The following is a 22942-nucleotide window of genomic DNA, read 5'->3' as shown; positions in this document are numbered from 1 at the left end:
TGTAATTTATTCTGGAACACAGACTGCATGAAAGGGGTTGATATATATTTTAAAAATACATAATATATAACATATAGGAGGTTAATATCAAATATTATATATATTGTCATATAATATATATGCTATATATAGTAGGTATTTGTATAATATATATTTATTATATAGATAAAAATTTGCTGTGAGAAAATAGTTTTCTTTCTGATAACACTTTTTGCTTTTACATAGCACTTTTATCTGTTTATCCACAAGTCTACAAGTAGGCTTTTATTTGGGGTTGTATATTCTGCTGCACTAAATTATAAAAGCCAACTGCTTCCTTTCCACTGGCTAAAGCCTTTGTTAAAAATAAGTATTTTACTTTTTCCAAACTGAGCTTCAGTTCTGCCATACTCTAGTTGTTGAGTGCAACTGAAAGATCAATGAAGTAATTTAAGGAGAGAAACACACTATAATCCACAGTTATAACAGTACTCTAAGGGACACAAATAAAACCGAAGAAATTTGGAGAGAGTTTAGGAATTTCTCCTTATGTCAACCTGTTGGATTCATGTATGGAAGAATTTTTATAGCAGGCATGGAAGAGTGGGTGTTATGGGTTTTGTAGTGATTTCAGCAAAGTAGCACAGAAGCTCAATTTTAGTTTCAATTAGTTCAGTACAAAAAAGTTGGGTTTTTTTTCTTTCATAACTTTAATTACTAAAAAAAATGCATCCTATTTAAGTTAGTAGGTTATATACTATATATACAAGATGTTATATACATCTTGACTGATCAATGGCATATCATAGTATGATTGAAATGTCCTTTCACTGAGTCGCACAATAAAAGCATATTTTGATTTAAGTCTCAAATATCAGAAAACTGGAAATAAGGTAACTACCTACCTTTCCCTTGTGTGCTTTGTTTTTAAATTAGAATCTAAGTGTGTTAAGAGAGGCACTATTTTCTGCTATATTACTCTTACAGTACTGGAGTAAGACAGGTCTCTTTAGGGATCTTTAAGCATCACAATATAACAAATAGCAAGCAACAGTAGTATTTTGCTTAACTTGGCCGGTTCTCTTTATGGCTCTGAGGAAAGCGCTTGGGATTCCCAAGAGCTGGCTGATTTAGATCAACTGGTAAATGTGATAAAACTCCTCAGCTATGACTTCAAGGTCCATACAGACCAGGCGAGGGCGGGAGCATTAGCAGCGGCACAGCTCTGCTGAGCATGCCTGACTTGCCATGAGACACAGGGAGGCAACACACACTGGCGCATGTGCAATGTCAATAACTCCCTCCCCTCCCCTCCCCTCCCCTCCCAAATCCCATGACTAAGACAATTTTCTGCATCTATCTGATGCTGGAAGAGTATGTTTTGACAACTTTTCAGTTCTGATCATAATTTAACTAGACATAGTGCATACAGGCATAAAGACGCATTGATGCCGGAGTTTGACAGGCCTTTTACTATTGGTTGACTTTTTTTCCCCCTACATAATCCTTTGTGGCTTTTGTTTCTTGCTTAATGATGATTCATTTTACATGCTTATGGTAGTATTTATATTTCCCCCTCTTGGTTCATTTCACAGCATTCATCTCTAATGAGCCAGTCAATAAAGTACACTTTGATTTTCAAAAACTTTCAAAAAGCTTCCTCACCAAATGCTTCTGAAGAAACTACACACATTGATAAGAGGGAAAGTCCTTTGAGGGATTAGTAACTGGGGAAAGCTGAGGGGAAGGGAAGGAAAACAGTAAGAAGGAAAAGTTAATTTTTGCAAAGACTGAGTGTTACTAAGAAGATTTAGTGACATAAGTGGCCTACCTCAAGCTGGGTCATGTTCTGCTCAACACAGTTATTAAGGATTTGGGGTTAATAAGAGCATGAAAGGCTTACAGATATTTCAGTGGACTATGAAGAGTTAAAGAAAGTCTTTACAAAGCGGCCTGGCTAGGCAATAAAATGGGGGATGAAATTCAATACTGGTAAGCATAAAGCAATATCATTACATGTGCATTAGAGATGGATAGAACCAGAAATGCTTCAGCATTGCATCATGCCATTGATCAATCATTTTATGAAAATATTAGGGGCCAGGAGGTTCGGAGGAAAAGTTTCAATTTTATCTATCACAGATACATTTTGGAACCAATTTTTTCCTTAGTGATGACCCTTAGTGATGCATTAATGGAAGACTTTATCCAAATTTGTTTTATGTACTGTTTTTTAAACTTTTTTCACTTTCTGTCTGATGATGAGACTAAGTATTAACCTTTTTTGATTTACCAGAAAGCTTTTTTTTTAAAAAAAGTCTAGCGTACAACTTCTTGTTTTTCTGTTAAATTGGAAGGATATTTAGAGGAAAATGTCTTTTAAAGAAATCAGAAATCAGGGGGGACTGTTCCAGTTGGCTGGAATAGCTGTGAAACCAATTTCTTTCTTCAACTCTTTCTGTAAAAGAAGGTTCCAGAGCCCCTTTAACAGGTGGTGACTAGCTGAGAACAGAGGTAGGTAGCTTTCCAACAGGTGGAGATAACTAATGGAGGAACAATAATGTCCCAAAATTCATGACTAATTTGATGTCCTTTCTTGCCTTCTTTCTTCTTGCAATGCTACCAGTACTCCATGCATAGTCAGTAAACACTGCTTATTTGCAATTGATGTGTACATCATTACACTTCTTTAACAACATACACCTCATCTTTGTGATCAGCTATTTCTGCTAGCCACCTTTTGCACTGCATCTCAGAAGTTAGTGACTCAGAATTACTGCTGCAGAGTTGCATGCTGCTTGTTTCTATATATTGGTAACCCTATTCTACAAGCACTGCTGGTATTAGAATACAAAATCCCATGCTAATACAATTCCCCTTAATGGCTATACTTTAATAGTGAATTGCAATGAATTCCAGTTGGATCAATTTCTTCATACTCATTGTAATTCCTTCTGACCTAACTGATAATTGAATCTTCTTCCCCTCCCAAAATTGCTAATAGATGAACATACAGAGAAAAAGGGTTGAGAGTAATGTAGACAAGAAAAACATTCATTATGCAGAATGAAGACTATCTCTTTTCTCCTTTCAAAGTTAGCACTGGTGCTCAGGCAGGTTGCTTCGGAATGAATCAGAGGTAAGGAAAAAAAAAGGGCTCAGAAAAGCTTCAGGTAACATATAACCAGTGCAAGTAAACTATTAATGTATTTGAAATTGGGGTTTAATATTTCTCAGTGACAGTATAGGTTTAAAAGAGAGGAATGATGTGAAAGAGTAAAAGAAACATCAGCTCTGCCCTTCAGAAGGTGACTGAAGTAAGGATTCTTTGAGGTCTGGCCTCCTGTCCAATACATTTATAAGACTCTTCACAATTGCAGTAATAAAAATGCATAGGACAGAATATATTATAAGGAAGACAGTCTGCAATTCTGAATTTAACCAATGCATTATTGTTTCAAAATAAATCAGACTTCAAGCTTTGCAGTCAGTGTTTTCTTAGACACTTTTCAGGGTTCATAGTCTTCTGAGGATGAAACTTCAATATATTTTCAAGAATAGCATTTAATGACATTTCTTTATAATTTATTTTTAAAGAACATGCAGTGCAGGAATTTTTATTGTTGCCATGTCAAAACTGCTATCAACCATAATGGAAAAGCTGTGTATGTATTGATTTTTTCCTGCAGACATTAATTCTATGAGGAATTGTTAAGTGAGGGATGGACAGGAAAGGAAAAGTAACTGGAAAATTTATATATATTGGAGGTGATCTATGTCCATATAGGGCTTACATCTTTGCCAATCAGATCCTCTTGATTTTCCACAATCCCCCAGGGAGCTATACCAATGGTGCAGATCTTCCCTCGAGATTTTGAGGCATGATCTTTCAGTGCATCTCCAACATGCCGAATGACTCCTGGGAAAGAAACAGCATAAAACAGAAATTCATAATTATGTCCTTTTTGTTCATTATGATATGTATTTAATATAGAATTCTTTTTTTAGGGAACATCTATGCGTATACTTATAATTAAGTAAAACTATGAATATATTCCTATTATTATTACAGTAATAGTGAAAGTCCATTTTATCTAATCTAAAAGACATTAAATAGCAAGAAAAAAATTACGCAACTCTAGAAATAAGAATGGAAATGTTGACAGCTGACTGTATTTTGTTTTTCTGTGCCTGTGTTCACACCCATATATGTATGCAAGCATTTTTATCCTGCTTTGCACACAAATGTTCCCTTCTGTCTGAATAAAGGACGGACATGTGAAAACATCATCACCCTACTCTGTGGTGAGCTACTCTACCATGCTTTCCAAACAAACTCAGTCACCTGAGATAGCTTGCAGTAGAGTATTAGAACCCTCCTGGGGATCAGTGAGAAAACAGAAATTAGTACAGGGAGAATGAGTGCTCCCCAGCTCTCTTCGAAGTGCTTTCTGGTAACGCTCCTTGTATACTTCAGGCCAGCTCTGTCAGTGTTTCAGTGGTATCTCTGTGCAGAGAAGTGCCCTACCTCCTTCCTTTTAATAAAATATTTTTTTTACCTGTGTATCAATAACTATATTTGTGATGTGGCTGCACTGAAGCAGATCTGTGGATTTGCTGCGGATGTTATCTGCTGCTCAGTTTCTGTGTTTGCTTCTTGTTCAGATTCCACAATTTCAGGATGACTGGATTGGAATTACAACAGTCACACAATAGATGTGACTTTAGCTGTAGGTTTTCTGCACCATAAATGAACCATGTAAGACAAAACTCCACAGCCTAACAAATCCTCTAAGTCCTGGAGTCTAATTTCCTTCCTGTGGTAGAAAAGGAAAAAAAACCCAAAACCAACCTGTACCCACAATCAGCTATGAATTAAGCTCTGATCCAGCAACCCAAAGGAGTCAAAACAAAAAATCTGTCCAGACTGCAAAAATTTCTGCTATTTAGAACAATCAACTTTTGGCATGGCATGAATATTCAGAACAACTTGTTTAAGTCACTTAACAGTCACAGTTATAGCCAGGTGTGCACCATCCCTGTCACATCACTGATTCTCACTCCAAAAGCAGTATTTAAGGGTTTTTCAAATATACTTTTCCTTAAGAGAAATCTGAGTTAAAAATTAATCATCCACGGAACAGACTGTTCCATTGTACAAATTCTCAATTTGTACTATTTCACATAGAGATAAACCACTTAATTTTCACCTACACAGTTTGAAAACCTAGCCCTGGAACAATCAAATGCTTTGCTCCGGAAATCAAAGCCGGCAATAAAAAAATGATAACTGATAATGCAGAACTGCTTCTGGAATTATATATTTTTAAAATAACACACAACAACTTGAACTTCATTGTTTTGTCTAGGTAATTTTTGATTACAGGAAAAAAAAATTCTTTTCAGCAGTAATTATGTTGACTTTCCTGGTTCATTTGTATTGTTTTGGCATTTGCAGCCATGATGATTTGAAAAATGTTATGAAGCAGTTGTGTATTTGCCAAATGTAAATGTTATAGTCAGTCCTTGTTTACAAAATTTATGTAGTTTAATTTCTACAGCCCCTGTGAAAATCCACTGCAATGAGTGTACAATATCTACAGTTTTCTAATGTGCTTTTAACTTAAAATGTATATCTGTCTTTGCCATCATCACTACAAGAGTACCTGCCAACTAACAGAACTATTATCACCGCAGTACACAGGTCAACATTTAACACAATTTTCTTCTTTGTTCTGCAGAGATGTGGGGGATATTACATACATGTGAGTTTGTCTATTTACCTAACACCCCAGAAGCTATCTTCTTTGCTATTTGTAATGCTGCTGTAATAAAACTGAATATTGTTTTAAATTTTATGTGCTCTGGAAACTAAAAAAGCCCAAGACTCCTATTAAGCATTCATATTCAAATATGTAGGAGTTGATCCACAATGCACTAAAATTAATGCACAATAGGGTGTTTACAATGTTTTCCATAGACAGTAAGAGGATATGCTCTGTGGGATTACTAAAGTAATAAATTATCGCTTTGTTACTGCAGCAAATGAGAATGACGTAAGAATTTATAAGTACATGTCCTCACTCAAAACTTTTTGCATTTATGTCTAGCAGACTCTGTGACTTGCCCCTGACTCCTCCTTTCTGCCTCCTTCAGGGAGGATAACTGGGAAGCCACTGCCCAACCTTTTTTATCTGGGGAATGAGGTTTTGCAGCTTATCCCCAAACCTTACATGCTGTCTCCCAGCAGAGCTGGGCCAGCTGCTATCTTGGGTCATTAGGACACCCATATGGTATGTTACAGATGTTCTTAACTTTGAATAGAATTGGCAGTGTTATCGCTCTTGCTGCAGGGGTAACAGAAAAAAATTAGGTCAAGCTGTCTACAAGAAAGGAAGAAGTGATACTTACAATACAGTTTTCCGCCACATCCACAAAACAGAACCTTTTTTCCTTTCATACTTGAGATCATCTTATAAGATAAAATAGAGGTCTTTTCTGGATAAAGATGCTTTCCATTTTATGTAATAAGAGTTTTGAGTTCTTTGGTTTCTGGTCTGTAGCCCCTCCATGCAGTTTACTGTTGATCTTATAAACTCTTCACTTGCAATATACTAATATAATTGTCTCATAGGAGGCTTTATTTTCAGCTCCCCAGTGTGCTTTTCATGCTTTAGCAAACCTTTTATTTCCTGGTAGCTGCCAGGCTGGTATGAACTTGGCATTTTCTTGTTTGCACGTAGTACAGCCAACACTAATAAAATAAAACATGGAATGGGCTTCCTAATCTCATCAGTACTAATTTTTTTTTCTGTGAAGAAATCTCCTAGATGCCACTGTGCTTTCATTTCAATGTTGCTGTTACCTGTGTTTACTCCTCCGGTGAATATCCATGCTCCAGTTGTCATAGCAGCCTTAATGAGGCCTTTTCCAAAGACTTGCTTGAGTTTTGGCTGAAGCTCAAAATTCTGAAGGCCCCCATGCACAGAGATGAGAAGTTTAGGGAGCTCAAGCTGCCACTCTTTGGTCATCAGATGCAGAAGAAGGTCAGGCTTTGTGTCAAAAGACACTCGTACATACTGCAGAAATAAGGGCAGTAGCAGAGAAAAAAAGATTGGTTATACTCACTGGTTCCTAACACGTATGATCTATGCCCAAAGGATCACTGAAAAAAGGCAACCTTTATGACAAAAGCACTAACTAATTCCTAACTTGATGACTTTTGAAAAGTTAGGAAACTAGGAATAATGGAACACTGGCAATTCACAGGCTGTACAATTTTCCTTTATTTAGGAAATTAAGTCATTAATTGGTTCTATATGTGTAGCAATGCTTGAAAGATAGATGTCTTTAACTGGAGCAAAAATTTAAGTGGTCTGCCAAAGATGACCTAGGTAGTCAGAGTCAAAACTGTGCATTCACTTGTATCTTATTTTCAAATTAACAAAATCAAACTCCCAAAAGGTAGGAAACAAAAGAAACAAGCTCGGTTGTTCAAGCACACATAAGTTTAAACTGAGCAAGACTACAAAACAGGTACTTTTCAGATGAATGAATGTTAACTTATGACTTACAGACTGATTTGTATGGATTCATGAATTTGTTTAATAAGACACAGGACCCTGAAAGTGCTTTTAACCACATTTACACATTTCCAGTCCTTGGCTATTCTGTGCTACATCTGCAGCATTTTGGCCCAAGGGAGATCATGCCCATCTGTGTGTGCTCAATGATAACAACTGTCTTCAAAATTTCTACAGCACTACCATGTCACACACATACCTGTCTCTTTCTCCTGCTCTTTCTGTTGCTGATGTATGAAGGGTTTCACAAAGCCCATGACAGGGCAGATGATACTTTTTTGAATTCTAGTTGCATAGCAGAAATGGGCTGTAAGAGGATAAAATTCTTTCTATAGCTGGTAAGACCTGGAAGGACCCTCTTAATTGAATAAAATAGGTTATAGAAAGCCACTCATCTATCAAACTTCCGACTGAACCAATGCATATAGAGTTGCTTCAGTAGTCTTTCCCTTGACGGGTTGTCAGCACAGCCATCAGGTGTATAACACAGGCACCTTTGCTTTCAGCCAGAGGAACGCCTAGTTCTAAGTTATTTATGGTAACGTGCCAGGTAGTATAATATCCACATATCCTATGTAATAATTTTGTCCCTTTTTAACATGTCTAATCAGTACTTCTTGCCAAAAGATTGTTCTTTTTTAGTAAATGATATAACAGTAAAGTGGACTCCTTTCTAGTTGAATAACAAATAAGGACTTGACTTTTTCCAGAAGAAATTGTTAATAGACACACTTCTTTGCAAGAATGGGTTGTTGCACAGTGAACAGCTATTCTTAACATTTCTGGAAGCAGAAGCCCGTTTGGGCAAATAGTGACAGGGAAGTGGAGCACAGCCAAACTGAAAGCTGAGCAAGAACTTGGGAATGCACATACACCCCAGTGCAGCAGTAATGTTCTCTGCAGCAGCCAGGCAAATTCATAGCAGCTAATGGACAAAGAACATACAATATTCATGTCTGGCAAGAGCATAACGTACCCTCAAGCTTATATATGCATTAACTGTATCTTCAGTAGCTGCTCCATTCAATTTTCTGTGTGGGAGTTGAGAAAACCTTGCATGGCATCTGATCCCACTGACCAGATGGTGAAGCTAATAATTTTGAATAGGATTCGGGGGCTGTCAAAGTTTTAACACACTGGAGGGGTTGTAAAGAGACTGATGCTTATTCCCTTTGCTCTGTCCTTAGGGAAATCTGAGGTTGCAAAGGGCAATGCCTTAGTACTGCAGGCATTAATAGATGGACAACATGCTTCAGGGGGTGCTCACGAAACCTCTGCTGGTCCAAATATGGAGATTATGTTTTGGGAACACTGGTACCTTACTCTGTTTTTCGGTGAAGACAGACTGGTAGTTTTAGAAAGATAATTAAAGTGAATTTATATTAGTAATGGCCATATAAATTTGCTGAAAACAGAGGACACTGCATCATCGGGGATGATATTAAGATGAAGGCACAAATGGCATCATATGTGTATTATCTACAGCTAATGACCTGTTTTTTGATTCTTTAGCATTGTTTTATACACAGAATGTGTGACTTCACTGTACCTACCTTCTTAAGCCTATTTATTAATTGTCAAAAATCTTTTATTTTCTTGTCCACTAAGACCTCTGAATTTCAATAAATATAAATCTAAATAGTGAATCACAAATTTAGAAGAAATTTCTTTTACATTTATTTGAAATGTAGCCATCTTTTATTACAAAAACTGCTTGTTCTTTATACTACAGGCAGAACTCCTCTATACTTATGATAAGAATTCATTTTACTTTATAAAGAGGAAATTTAAGCAAAAATAAACCTAGAAGTTTTTTTTTTTCATGTAAATTAAAATGTAAATCATCATGGATAAACTTTACTGTTTTAGAAGTTTTCTGAGAAGGGCAATGGTGCCAAACATCATGATTTTTCCTCTGCGCATAGACATCTATTTTTATGACTGTCTGATTCATTTTTGCTCTTACAGAGGCCATTCCCAGTTTGGTATCCTTGAGATCTTTTGCCATTACTTAACATGTTAGCTAGTAAGTACAAGAGAATTCTTTTGTCATCACTTTCAAAGTATGCATTAAATTATGAATAAACACTTTTAAGGCCATTTTTGTCCATATTAAAAATTAATTTCTTTCAATCTTGTAGCATATTTGGCCTTTTCAGTTTTTGTTTAGAATCTTGATGAGTATTTCTGCCATTCCTGCATTCTTTTGCTATAGCCTCCGGAGGCAGATTTAAAATTTAAATGTAAATCTAAGCTAAACCACTGCTCTGTTCTCTGCAACTCCATGTCTGGTGTATCTGTCAGCTGTATAAATGATCAGTTCTAATGGCAAATGATTTAATCCCTTCTTCACGGGAGTGGTGTTTGGATTGGATGCAAGACTTCAACTGTTGCGTCAGAAGAGCAGGGCAAGATAGGAAGCAAAAGTATATTTTTGAACCACAAAATGTATAGACTGACCTGACTGATATCAGCATAACACTGTGAAATGATAAATCATCAATTTCAAGCTGTCTTGCCCATTTGATCCCTAAACTAGCACAGAAGTAGTCATCAAGGGTGCCATTCGATACCAATAGTTGTTTCATTTTTTTTATCAAGTGGTTTCCTAAAAAATAACTGTGTCCATCATCAGTCAGACAGATGCTTGCAAGTTGGACTCCAGTGCCCTAGGGCAAAAGTCTAAGTTCCTGAGTGGTAAAATTATTACTTTGTTACTCAAGCACAGCTATGTCATTGAAGTACATGGTGAACGATTGTAGATGAGAGTCTCAATGAATAAAATAGATTCAGAATTTTGTTGTATTGCTTTAAAGAAAATCTCTCCAGAGAACATTTTGTGATCTGCAGTCTAATGTTGTTCCATTGTCTTTGATCCATGCAGATCTGGGTGGCTATTTCACCTACCTTAAATAAGATTCCATCACTGCAGACACTTCTTCAAGCTAAAGACTCGTTCCCGCAAAGTGTGATCTTCACATAAAAAAATAGGCCTGACATAATTCTTACTGAATGCAACAGAAAAAACTGTCACTTAAACTGAAACTGGACTAGTTCCTTATAAGTTAAGGTTTTTAAACATCTTAAGGCCTCATCCAAGTTCCACTAAATAGTCAGTGGAAGGGCCCTCGTTGATTTCAACGGGCTTTGGATGATGTTTTTCTGTGTTATTTCCCCTTTTTCTCCATGCAGGACACCATCTTTTAAATTCTGTAAATGTTTGCTGCCTTTTTCATGGTTTAGGCAAGTTACAGGATGATCTTGCTTTTCTGTCAACAGCACCAACGGTTTTTAAGATAATTTTTACACAGTTTTGATAAAACTCAACATATTTTAAAAGCAGAAATATACCTTTCTATGTGGCTGATTTCCAAATATACTTGATATAGTATAATGTTTTTAGGATCTGAATATTAGAAAGTCTAAGAAACTGTTTATGTACATTGGGATTCGACTGATGTTCTTTAATGTTTCAATGCACTGTAAGAAAGGTTAAGCTTGTAACACTGAAATAAATTTTATTTCTTCTACAGCTGCAAACATATGTTAGCTTTTTAGTGTGCATGTTAAATGTATTTTTGGAATGCATTCAATTAGGAGGAATGTATCTAACTCTAAAGTTTTTCAAACAGCCATCTTCCACCTAACCTTGAAAAACCATGATCAAAGAAATTTCAAGTCTGTAAAGAACAGCCCTTTAAAAAAGGTTGATATGGAATACAGGCACACTAATTAATGAAAGAATGTTAAGGTTTTTTTTGTTTTTTTCTGCGGAAAGGCAGACAGTGAATTAAAAAAATCAGCTTAGTCTGGTCACAAGTTCAGCACAAAATGCATCACAGCAAGGTTGTCTTAACTGGTCCACTAATGACAAGAACCTATTTTAAAATTTTTCAGAATATTGCTCACAATTGAAATGGAACCACCAGTTTGATCATTACTCTGAGAGTTAGGGTAATAAATTGCCAGCACATAGTTAGATGAAGTCATCCATGTTATTTCTCAAACTACTAAGAGCCAACTGATACAAGTAGATCACATTTTATTAATTTTCCTACCTTTTTTTTAATCCACTGTTTTATTGAAAAAGCTATTAATCAAGTTTATGCCTCTCAGATCTTTTTACAGTTGTGAGAATTGAAAATCTGCCATAAAAACAATGTAAATGTGAACAGCAACACTGTTAAGTATCTTTCTTAAAATTGAAAATATGAGATGGCATGAAAATATGAGATTAATAGAGATCTAAAAACCACAGTGCTGTTACAGGATCATCTGTGGTTACATGAAGACTGATAAAAAGGCACCTTTAGTAACAGATCTTGTTAACCAGTCATCTAATCTTGGCTATACATTTCTGTATAATCTGCTGCACCCTCAGCTATTCACATCACTGATTTAAGTAGCTTAGTGTAGCCCCACTGAAAGTACTTTAACAACTATTAGCAAAATTCATGCTGCTTGAGAATTTTTGTTCTATGTTGCTGTGGAAATGAAATTAATGGCACAGCAGTTCTACTGGCAATAGGTAAACCTACATTGTCTTTTCCATTTTGTTCCAAATCCATGTGTCCTGGTATAATTTCAGTGTAATTTTCATTTTCAGACTGTTTATTGTCTGGTGGCAACTGATATAATATCACTGCATTTGTGGCTTGCAAATATACATGCAAAGTATACATATATTTATTATCAAATTTGTATATATCTTATTACAAACTAATTCTGTACTTCCAATGGAGGAAATAATTATCTGTCAGCCTTACATGCACTAATCTGTTTCATTAATTACCAGTTTCCCAGTTATAAATCTGAGGTTATGGTTTCCATTAATAAATCCAATCTCATTCCTTGTAGCCTGATGCTGAAAAATTCACTAATTTGCTGTTAGCACAGACCAAGATAATACTACTAATTTCTGTGTTTCCCTTGCTTAATAATTTTAATTTGTGGGCATTCATTTCAGGAACTAAAGTAAGGAACAGGTGGTGAATTTTATGCCAAATTCTTCCCCTGAGGCTTTCCCTGATGTTGGTCAGCTTGCTAAATCTTGCTGCTTTATAGGGTTATTCTATTAGCCAATAGGCACAATATTAACCTACTATGATTGTCAGCAAAAATCAGCTTGTATGCTATAGTGATATTTGGTATCTAGTCAGTAGAACATCACTAGCATATTTTTAGAAAAGAACAAATATCCTTTTATCATGTTTTCTCCCTTTTGTCTCTCTCTGGCGCCTGTTGATGTTCCAACTTCTCTGCTTTTGGGTTTGAAAAGATACTGTCTGAACAAAAATGTTTCCACGGATTATTAAGTACTTGTTTCTTTTTCCAAGTCCTAGTTTTCAAGATAATTTAAATGCTCTTTTTTCCCCCTTCTCTGCTGGCAAAACTGGCTGGTTGCTTTGACTGAGCAAACTCTTGGCTTTCACAGAAAGCTTTTGATTTAGTAAGTTTTATTTATCATGGGAAAGACCTTGTATCCAGTAAATTCAGAGATAGGCATTTCATTCTTTCTGTTAATAAAACTGCAACAACTAGTTAAACAGCTGTTTGACTAATAACGCTTGGTGCTGGAAATATGACCACAAGGACACCTTCATACTGTTTTCAGTGACAAGCACACCACAGTATAACGAAGCTCTTTATTTTGTTTCTATTTTAAAAAATGCACAATTACTGGTTATGCAAACCTCCCAATTTGTGTTTTGGTCATATGAATGAGGTTTTTCTCATTGGTGGTAACCAAACAGGTCACCCATTAAAGGGATATTTAGTGAATTGTTTAATTTGAAGCACTTTTCCCACTAGTGGGATGACTGAATTTCTGAAGCTTTTACAGACTTATTTAATTAATGAAGAATTTGGATGTTCCCATGTTTCAAGTGGGGTTTAATAATTATGAATAGGTGGCAGATGCAACTATCTTCCTGATTCTAGTACTGTCAAAATAAACCCAGATTTTTTCTAGCAATAAATGTTTTGTCTGTATTCGTCCCTGAGTTTTAACTTGTTATTTAGATCTCTCAGATTTTTAACCCCTTTTGGTCTTTTCTGAATTCTTCATGGTTTTGTCCCTAATTGCACTCTGTGACAAGATTCTTCTTTTCTTCATGTTGTCTTCCAGTTTTATCGCCACAATTTTACTTAAAGTATATTTCTTTGAGCATACAGCACGTACCTTAGAGCATCTGCTGTTCTCTCATGGCACTGTGCCAGGACATCAGAATCCCAACAAAGACCAGAAATCCTCTAGAGAAATTGTTATCAACAGCTTCCCTAAACCCTTCATCATTTCTTGGCTGCCCAAGACTACTTTTGTCTAGGCAGAGAAGTTTATTGCTTTATAATGATCTTCAAGGCTATCACTCAAAAAGCTTTAGTAATTACTATTCTTATAAAGACAGATTTAATGCAAAGTATCCATATATGGTTAATAGCATGATGGTTACTGTATCTCTGAATTTTTCTCAGTTTTGGTGAAAAGCATTCTGTTTTGTTCCCACTCCTTGTGAAGTTACCAACAACATGGTTTGGTTAATTTCAGTGCCAAGGGAAGTGTCAATTTATTCACACTAAACAAATGTTATTTACTGAATCAGTGTCTCTCTCTAGCAATGGCCTTGCAGATTTTTAGGTGTTTGGCTACCAACTGAACATAAGGTGTCTGTGATACTCTCAGAGAAATGACCTAATTTTCTGTTTCTTGATGCAACAGTGTTTTCTGGTTTCTATCAAAAGAAGCCATCCATCTGGGTGAACAGAACCATCCACTCAAGTAACCATTCCATCTCCAGCACCTGGCTCTTGCTAACATAGTATGTGAGCTCTTCATTGTCTCTAATCCATGCAGTACCACTACAGATCTGAGAGACCTGGTGGGAAGAATTCAGGCAAATAAGATGGCACTGGGTTGCTGGGCAGGTTATTTTGCACAGCACCCAGGGGTTCTGCTTCTGCCCTCACTGCTGCCCAAAGCAGTATCTTGGCCATGATGCACTAGGTACACACTCATTTTTCATTCCCAAAGTCACAGGTTCTGCAGTTTAGATAGAGCCAGAGAGATTCTTCCTTTCAAGTAATGCCACAGAAAAGAAATACATGCATGGGTTAGTGTGGGTGCTGGAAACATCTCTCCAATTTAGTGGAGCAATGCCTTCAGATTAATATACTTCGGTATCACTCCATAGCATTGTATTATGATGAAATTACTTGCTCAAAGAAATCTGTGGCAGAATAGGGATTTCCCAGCTCCTAGCTTAGACACTTAAGGGGCCTCTTATTTCAATGAAAGATGAATCAGTAAGTTGAACTGGTCTATCCTCCAATACATTAAAAGAAATCTGGTATATTTCAAATTTGTCAGCCTTGCAGACATACTCAACAATGGAAAACCGTATTTGAATGCTGAAGTTATTCAGAAAAAGAGGGATGGCTAGCCATTGGAAGAACATGGAGATAGCAGCACATTAGCATGTCTTCAGTCTTCATAAAGGTAGCCCCTCTTATGCTGCACTCCAGCTTTTGCAGTTAATTCTGTTCACCAATTTTTAGGCCCATGATACGTAAAAACATATCGTATGGTCTTACACTAAATAATAATTTAAAATGAAGTTAAGAAAGAATGCTGCTTATTCTTTGTGAATGCCTTTTTTGAGCTAGCAGCATCATTTATCTAAGAGAAAAATATGGTTACCATGGCTTTATTGGAGTGGCCTCCTCCTTGGAACTCAATGGTTCCAAATGCGTCCGTCGGGCTGAGCTGTGTGTGCTTGCTGATGGACCACTTCTCCGACTGGATGTCATTGCGGGTAAGCCTGCTTTCATTTTTCTCATTCTGAATAACAGAGATGCTTGGAGTCAGTCCAACATGTTGACCTATTAGACGCCCACAGCAACACCTATGACATTAAACAAACAGAAAACTTGAGTCACGTGCGTGTACAAACCGAACACGGAAAAGAACTTTCTTAAATGGCCTACAAATCTTCAAAAAAAATGCCTTTTCAACTCTGCTGACTACTTTCCTGATGTCTGAAGCCTCTACTTGTGGAAGCAACATAGTACAGATATTATCTTCTCTTTCTATGATCTTGTTTACTTTGAACTCTCCTATGTTTCAGTAAAATCATGCTTTGTTCTAAATATGTACAAAATGAAGTCAAAGAACATTTTCTACTGTCTTGAGATGACATCAGGCCAAATAATCAGCTTTTGCATGGACGAGCACATATTTTAAATTGCTAGTTCACTGCAATTATTTTCTTTTGACAGTATTGTGTGTCATGCATCCAATTTAGGTATATATTCAAGACACTGAATATGGAACTAAGAAGATAAAGTAATCAGATGCCTATCCACCTTTATCTTTTTTTTTTTTTGATGAAATAACTTTTGAAATGTAAACAAATAGTGCCCATAGGAATCTATCACTTCAGAAGTAATTCAACCACCTTCTGATCAAACAAGTCTTTACAAACTTTATATCCATATACATATCTATGCACACATATATGTAGACATTTTCTTGTAATTGACTTTCATTTTTCATACAAGTAGCATTCAATTACCTATGGGGGTCTTTGGTGCTGGGTATGATATGAACACATTCTCTCTTGTAAAATGCTCTTTCTATCCATGATTTCTGTGCCTAAAATGGAGAAAGGAAATGCTGTGAGCAATTTTTGCTTATTAAACAAAACTTACAGTACAACTGAAGAGAAACTTCAAACATAAAAGAAAACACCACTGCTTGGCAGTGCACAATTTGCACAGATCAAACATTTTCCATCAGAACTATGGTTCCCTTCTAGAGCTAAGCACCTGACCCAAGCTCTTAAGATTGCCTTCATATTCACTAGCCAGATGACTTTGATGCTGTCATCTATATTCTCATAGCAAGAATCACTGGAGAATTAATTCTGAGTGTAAAGCTTTCCTTATTGTGGTGGTCTGACCCTGGCTGGACACCAGGGGCCCACCAATGCCACTCTATCACTCCCCTCTTTAACCGGACAGAGGAGAGAAAAGCAGATCAAAAGGCTTGTGAGTTGAGTTAAGGACAGGGAGAGATCATTTGCCAGTTACCATCATGGGCAAAACAGACTCAACTTGATGAAATTAATTTGATTCACTACCGATCAAAATCAGAGAAGGAAAGGATAAAAACCTGCTGAATCTTAAAACACCTTCCCCCCACCCCTCCCTTCTTCCTGGGCTTAACTTCAATCCCAGTTTTCTCTACCTACTCCCCCCAGCAGCACAGGGGGACGGGAATGGGGTTGGGGTCAGTTCATCACAAGTTGTCTCTGCTGCTTCTTCTTCCTCGGGAGAGGACTCTTCCCCTGCTCCAGCGTGGGGTCCCTCTCATGGGAGACAGTCCTCCATGAACTCCTTGAATGTCTTTCCCACAGGCTACAGTTCTTCATGAACTGCCCCAGCATGGGTGCCTTCCACGGGGTGCAGTCCCGCAGGAGCAGACTGCTCCAGCGTTGGGTCCCCTGTGGGGTCACAGGTCCTGCCAGCAATTCTGCCTCGGCGTGGTCTCCTCCCCCATGGGTCCGCAAAGTCTTGCCAGGAACCTGATCTGGCGCAGGCTTCCCATGGGGTCACAGCCTCCTTCCTTCAGGCAACCACCCACTCCATTGTGGGGTCCTCCCTGGGCTGCAGGTAGACATCTGCTCCACTGTGGACCTCCATGGGCTGCAGGGGGACAGCCTGCCCCACCATGGTCTTCACCATGGGCTGCAGGGGAATCTCTGCTCTGGTGCCTGGAGCACCTCCTGCCCCTCCTGCTGCCTGGGTGTCTGCAGGGCTGTTTTCTCTCACATCTTCTCACTTCTCCTCTCTCTCTGGCTACTGAGCCGCAGCAGGTTTTGTTCCTTCTTAAATATGTTATCACAGAGGCGCTTCCACTGTCGCTGATTGGCTTGGTCTTGGCCAGTGGCGGACACAGGGAAAACTTCTAGCAGCTTCTCACAGAAGCCACCCCTGCAGCCCCCCCACTAAGCAGCACAGGGGGACGGGAATGGGGTTGGGGTCAGTTCATCACAAGTTGTCTCTGCTGCTTCTTCTTCCTCGGGAGAGGACTCTTCCCCTGCTCCAGCGTGGGGTCCCTCTCATGGGAGACAGTCCTCCATGAACTCCTTGAATGTCTTTCCCACAGGCTACAGTTCTTCATGAACTGCCCCAGCATGGGTGCCTTCCACAGGGTGCAGTCCCTCAGGAGCAGACTGCTCCAGCGTTGGGTCCCCTGTGGGGTCACAGGTCCTGCCAGCAATTCTGCCTCGGCGTGGTCTCCTCCCCCATGGGTCCGCAAAGTCTTGCCAGGAACCTGATCTGGCGCAGGCTTCCCATGGGGTCACAGCCTCCTTCCTTCAGGCAACCACCCACTCCATTGTGGGGTCCTCCCTGGGCTGCAGGTAGACATCTGCTCCACTGTGGACCTCCATGGGCTGCAGGGGGACAGCCTGCCCCACCATGGTCTTCACCATGGGCTGCAGGGGAATCTCTGCTCTGGTGCCTGGAGCACCTCCTGCCCCTCCTGCTGCCTGGGTGTCTGCAGGGCTGTTTTCTCTCACATCTTCTCACTTCTCCTCTCTCTCTGGCTACTGAGCCGCAGCAGGTTTTGTTCCTTCTTAAATATGTTATCACAGAGGCGCTTCCACTGTCGCTGATTGGCTGGGTCTTGGCCAGGGGCGGACACAGGGAAAACTTCTAGCAGCTTCTCACAGAAGCCACCCCTGCAGCCCCCCCACTACCAAGACCTTGCTACACAAACCCAATACACTTACAGTAAAGAAAAACCACACTTATTCATAAAAATACTTGAAAAAATCTATTTCCATTTTAGTGATAACAACTAAGTCAGCTCTAATTAAAAAAAAATAATATCAGAAACTAGAAAATAAATGTCACAATAAAACTTAATGTTTTTAAAAATAAATAAAATATGGTTTATTCTTTATATTTTATAAGAGTCGGATGACCAGCTGATGTAACCTTGAAAACTGACTGTGTTCAATGAAGCTATGCCTGTTCCTAACATTCAAGATCTTCCCCTGCATATTCACAGGAAAGCAAGTAATTTCCCTCAGAGCAGCCTTAATTTTCAGGTACACAGGAGATCTTTTTTAAAGGAAAGATAGATGGGTAGGAGAAGAAAAACCTTAAACCAACAAACAAGAGACTTTCAGAGTTCTGAATTTTTAAAATTATCTAGACAGTCCTCACTCCATATACTATGAATTCTGGCAAGCTCACTAAAAGACTCCCTTATATAGAATTCAATTATTTCATTTAATAAGGAGATGAGTTGAAACTTTTCTTTAAAAATTAATTTCAAACAGATAAATTTTATAAAATTTATTTAAATAATAAAATTACCTATTTAATTGTACAGCATAAACAAAACTATACACTATGAACTATGACAAAGTTATCTGAGGGTTAAGTAACGTGAAACGAGCTTTAGAGAATTTAAAGGAAATCTGAGCATCTTGCCTCTACAAAAACAGAGCATATGAAATCGCCTTTATAACATTACCTAACTAATGTTATCTTTTACTATGTAAAGTTAGAGAGTTAACCTAAGTATTACCTTTGCTACCTAATGCTACCTTTTTGTCAACTCAATCTGCATCCCGTTTTTCATGTTTAAACTCAGAAACCCATGGTTTTGGGACTTTTGAAAATCATTGTGAACTGTGCACATTTCTCGGAGTCAATGAATGTCACTAGTATAAACTACAAAGTACCATAATAAGAATTTTTAACTACATTCATTACTTATCACTCTCAATACATAAAAGATTATCCATTATTTGATGTAGTAGTCACTCATGTTAGCTAACAATATTTTATCTTTGCTCTACTTGCGTTTTGATTTGAAAAATCTGTTAGACTTCATATTTTGTAGGACATGACTTTTACAGTCAGGAAAAACAATTTTAAATTTAAATTTAAAAGAATATTAAAAACATTAACTAGAACTGTATTTGATTGTTCTTCCTTACTCTAATAAACAGATATTTAATGTATTATAGAATGTGAAGCAAGGTTTGTTTCATGTTGAAGCAAAGGACAGTTAAATAGAAATTCTGAAAAATACAAAAAAAGTTTTACATTATATAGGAGAGATTACCTTGAAGTTCTAATTTATTGTAAATTCTAAGGGTTTGCAAGCTGGCAGGCAATATTCATCACCATCATCATCATCATCATAACACTGTATATTATACAGTCAAATCAGCTTAGAAGTCTAGCGCACCATTGAGCATAATTTAGAAGTCTTTTCAGGTAAAGAAAAACTTTTTATAAAGTAGCTTTCTAGAACTGTCAAGGCATCCAGAGTGAACCTTATGAACTTCATTTGACCCTCCTACTGCAGAACTTTAGAAGCCAAACTACAAGGGAAAATTAGGGTTTTTCTTTTTGTTTAGCGTTGTAGAGAAATAAAGGAAGTTCCAATTATTATTCAGGTATTACAATGCTAACATTTAAAATGACATACTTTACTGCAGGGACCACATATTCTTGAAATTTCTCCCCTTTGAGCTGCACGAGTACACAAGCTTTCTATATTGCCTTAAGAAGACATACGTTGATAAGAAGCCGCAGATTTATGAATCCCCTTTCCTGTATATATATACATAATAACTTTTTGACAAATAAGGAACACTTCTAGACTAATGCCAGTTTTATCTTTACGCATCTTTTTAAACATTAAATACATGCCTGCAATATCCTTTATCTTCTCTAGAAAGCATGGAAAGCTTTTATAAGCCAACTTTTCTTCTCGGCATCCAAAATCAGCTCCTGCTGCAGAGCTTTCATAGCATACAAGTATCATTCATGTTGCCAAGTCTCCTTAAAAATATCCTTTATTAAATTTCGTAAATTTTGCATACTTTCCTGCAAACAAATTACCTTGGTGAATTTACTTACTATATAGACCTAATGTATCTTTTCTAAAGATGGCCACTAATTCAACTTCTCTGATCTTCATGATCCAATAGAGAAAGGTGCCGTAACAGGTACTTCACTGAAAATTTTTTCTTTAGGTATACAAGCAGGCTTTCAGAAACCAAGAAACTGACATTTAAAATGTGTTTTCCTGCTCTTTTTCATATTGTCTTTGCAAGCAGAAAGGAAACCCAGTTCTGTTAAACATAATAATAATAATTTGCATTTGAATTTTCATCATACTTCTTCAAACGTAATATTGCAAAAGTAATAGTCTGATTCAGAAAGTCCTTTACTCAAATCAGGAAAAAAGACTTTCCAGCTTTTAGATCTCAAACAATATATTATCCTAGCTGACAAGAGTCATAGGGCCAAAATACACGATTTACTCATTTCGTAATTCCTTGTCCTTTCAAACTAAAAAGAAAGCATCTGGTTTCACTGCCTCATGCCAGTTACTTTTCTGTGACAGAGACTGTCTGCAATGAAATACAAGGTTCAGCGGTATAATGAATTATATTACTTTCAGTAGAGTCTTCATAAGAAAATCAGAATAACTTGAGGAAATCAACACATTTGTAACAAAACAGTCTGCCTTAAACTCATTTATAATGTGAATCAATAAAGGAGTAAAAACTTTAGAAAAGTATAGCAAAGTATTTTCAAGTGTAGTAGAGCAAGAAGCTTATCTTCTCTTTCTCTTTCTCTTATTTCATGAACACTCCTTCAGTATTAATTCATAAGGCAATTTAAAGTCCACAGTGAATTCCTAAAGCACATGCCATACTTATACTTGGAGTGAGTTTACTCATAGCTGAGATCTCTAGGCTGTGTGTGTCTCTTTATTAAGCTAGTTGCAAAATCCCACCAAGAACATTTTTTTCTCCCTCTTCTTTACCTGAGCATCAAACTTGGCGTTTAAGTCTGTCCTGGAGCAAACTCTGCTGTCCACATTTCCCTGCCGCCAGTCATCGCTAATAACGCGTTCGCGATCGCCCCCCAGACAAGGCACTCAGTCCGCCTGCAGCGCAGAGATGTGGGAGCGAGCGAAGCCCTTGCACCCGTCCGCTGCCTGGAATGTGCTGCTGTGGGATTAGCCTCATTAAGGGTTCGGTGGACACTCACCCGCAGCCCCACAACACCGCTTGGTTTGAACATCTAATCTGACGCCGAAAGAAAGACAAATCCCCCAAGAGCTTGGATTTAACGGGTGCGAGCCTTGACGGGCTTTTTTTCCCCTCTCTTCTTTCCCCCTTACAGAGCGAGCTTGTGAAAGTGTGATAAGGTGCTCTGCGTTCTTAAATTCAATCCAGGAAAACAAATCCTTCAAAAGAAACAGTGTACTAAGCTGGAAAGAACCTGAGCCCACAAGAGAGATTGTTAATCTCTGAAGAATGAAACCAGTGTGTTTACTGGGTAACTGTGAGAAATCTATACACAGTTGAAATATATTGCAGTTAATCGACAATGGCATCTTTTGAAAGAAGCTGGAGTTTGTCACTGTTTCTCACCACAGTTGCTGTACTGTAGTGAACGTAACTTTTCAGAGAGTCATAAACTGTCTTTCAGAGACAAGCAACTGCATTGTTTTCAGCTTAATTAAAAGTTAGCAACTTAAAACACAACTTGAATGTTTACAAATTTGGGGACTACTTTACCCTCTTGATGTCAACACTGAAGAACAACATTTACACATGAACAACACTTAGATATTTTTAGTACATAGCAATTATATGTGTTCTATTACTTACTTCAAGAGTTTTCCAAATAGAAAATACTTTTACTCTTCCCACCTTCCCCTTTCTCTTCTCCCTTCCCCCCAAGTTTGGATGAATTCCTCTCTACTCCTACATATGCAAACATACCCTTTTTTCCTTTTTAATAAGGCTGCATCTAATGTACGGAAAACATTATGTCCGCCCTTGGCACTCATGAATACACAAGCACTAAACTAATTCTGCATGCACGTTAGTTCTGATGGGCCCAGGATCGGCAAGGCTGAGCATATGCATCAACTTCTAAACTTCTTATACCATCATACACATTGTGAAGCTTCTGCTAGGCTGGCTAATCCATTACATTTTTTTTTCTTTTTTCTCTCTCAGTTCCCTGAGATTTTTGTGTAAAATACATATGTGTTATTTTGTATGTAAAGTATATATGTAGTATGCACATATACACATTCCGTATGCATATGTATACATAGTCTGTTCCAGAAAAGCTGTGACCTGTGAGATTTCTCTACCACACAGTTCAGAGCAACAGAGACCACGTGCATGTGCTGTGAGATCTCTTTAGCACAGCATCAGACCAAAGATGGTCTGTGGAGAACAGCAAAGGTAGAGAAACTTGTAGTGTCAAGAGAGCAGCTGGTAAACAGCTCAATGAGGTGAAGAATATGACTGGGGAGTCAGCAG

General features: G+C 37.7%; 1 protein-coding gene across 1 annotated transcript in view; it reads right to left on the bottom strand.

Moving 5' to 3' along the window:
- TRPM3 (transient receptor potential cation channel subfamily M member 3) overlaps positions 1-22942 on the bottom strand; it is a 301300-nt gene that overhangs the window by 132050 nt on the left and 146308 nt on the right. Inside the window, exons 2-5 of the mRNA XM_035891054.1 lie at positions 16133-16212; positions 15259-15463; positions 6845-7058; positions 3774-3898 (exon numbers count right to left, since the gene is read on the bottom strand). Coding sequence (XP_035746947.1) covers positions 3774-3898; positions 6845-7058; positions 15259-15463; positions 16133-16212 — 624 coding nt within the window. The remainder of the gene's footprint in view (positions 1-3773; positions 3899-6844; positions 7059-15258; positions 15464-16132; positions 16213-22942) is intronic.

Source organism: Egretta garzetta, unplaced genomic scaffold (assembly GCF_000687185.1).
Source record: "Egretta garzetta isolate BGI_Z169 unplaced genomic scaffold, ASM68718v1 scaffold173, whole genome shotgun sequence".
NCBI lineage: Eukaryota > Metazoa > Chordata > Aves > Pelecaniformes > Ardeidae > Egretta > Egretta garzetta.
Note: the sequence above shows the minus strand (reverse complement) of the source record. Positions and strands in the feature narration are given on the sequence as shown.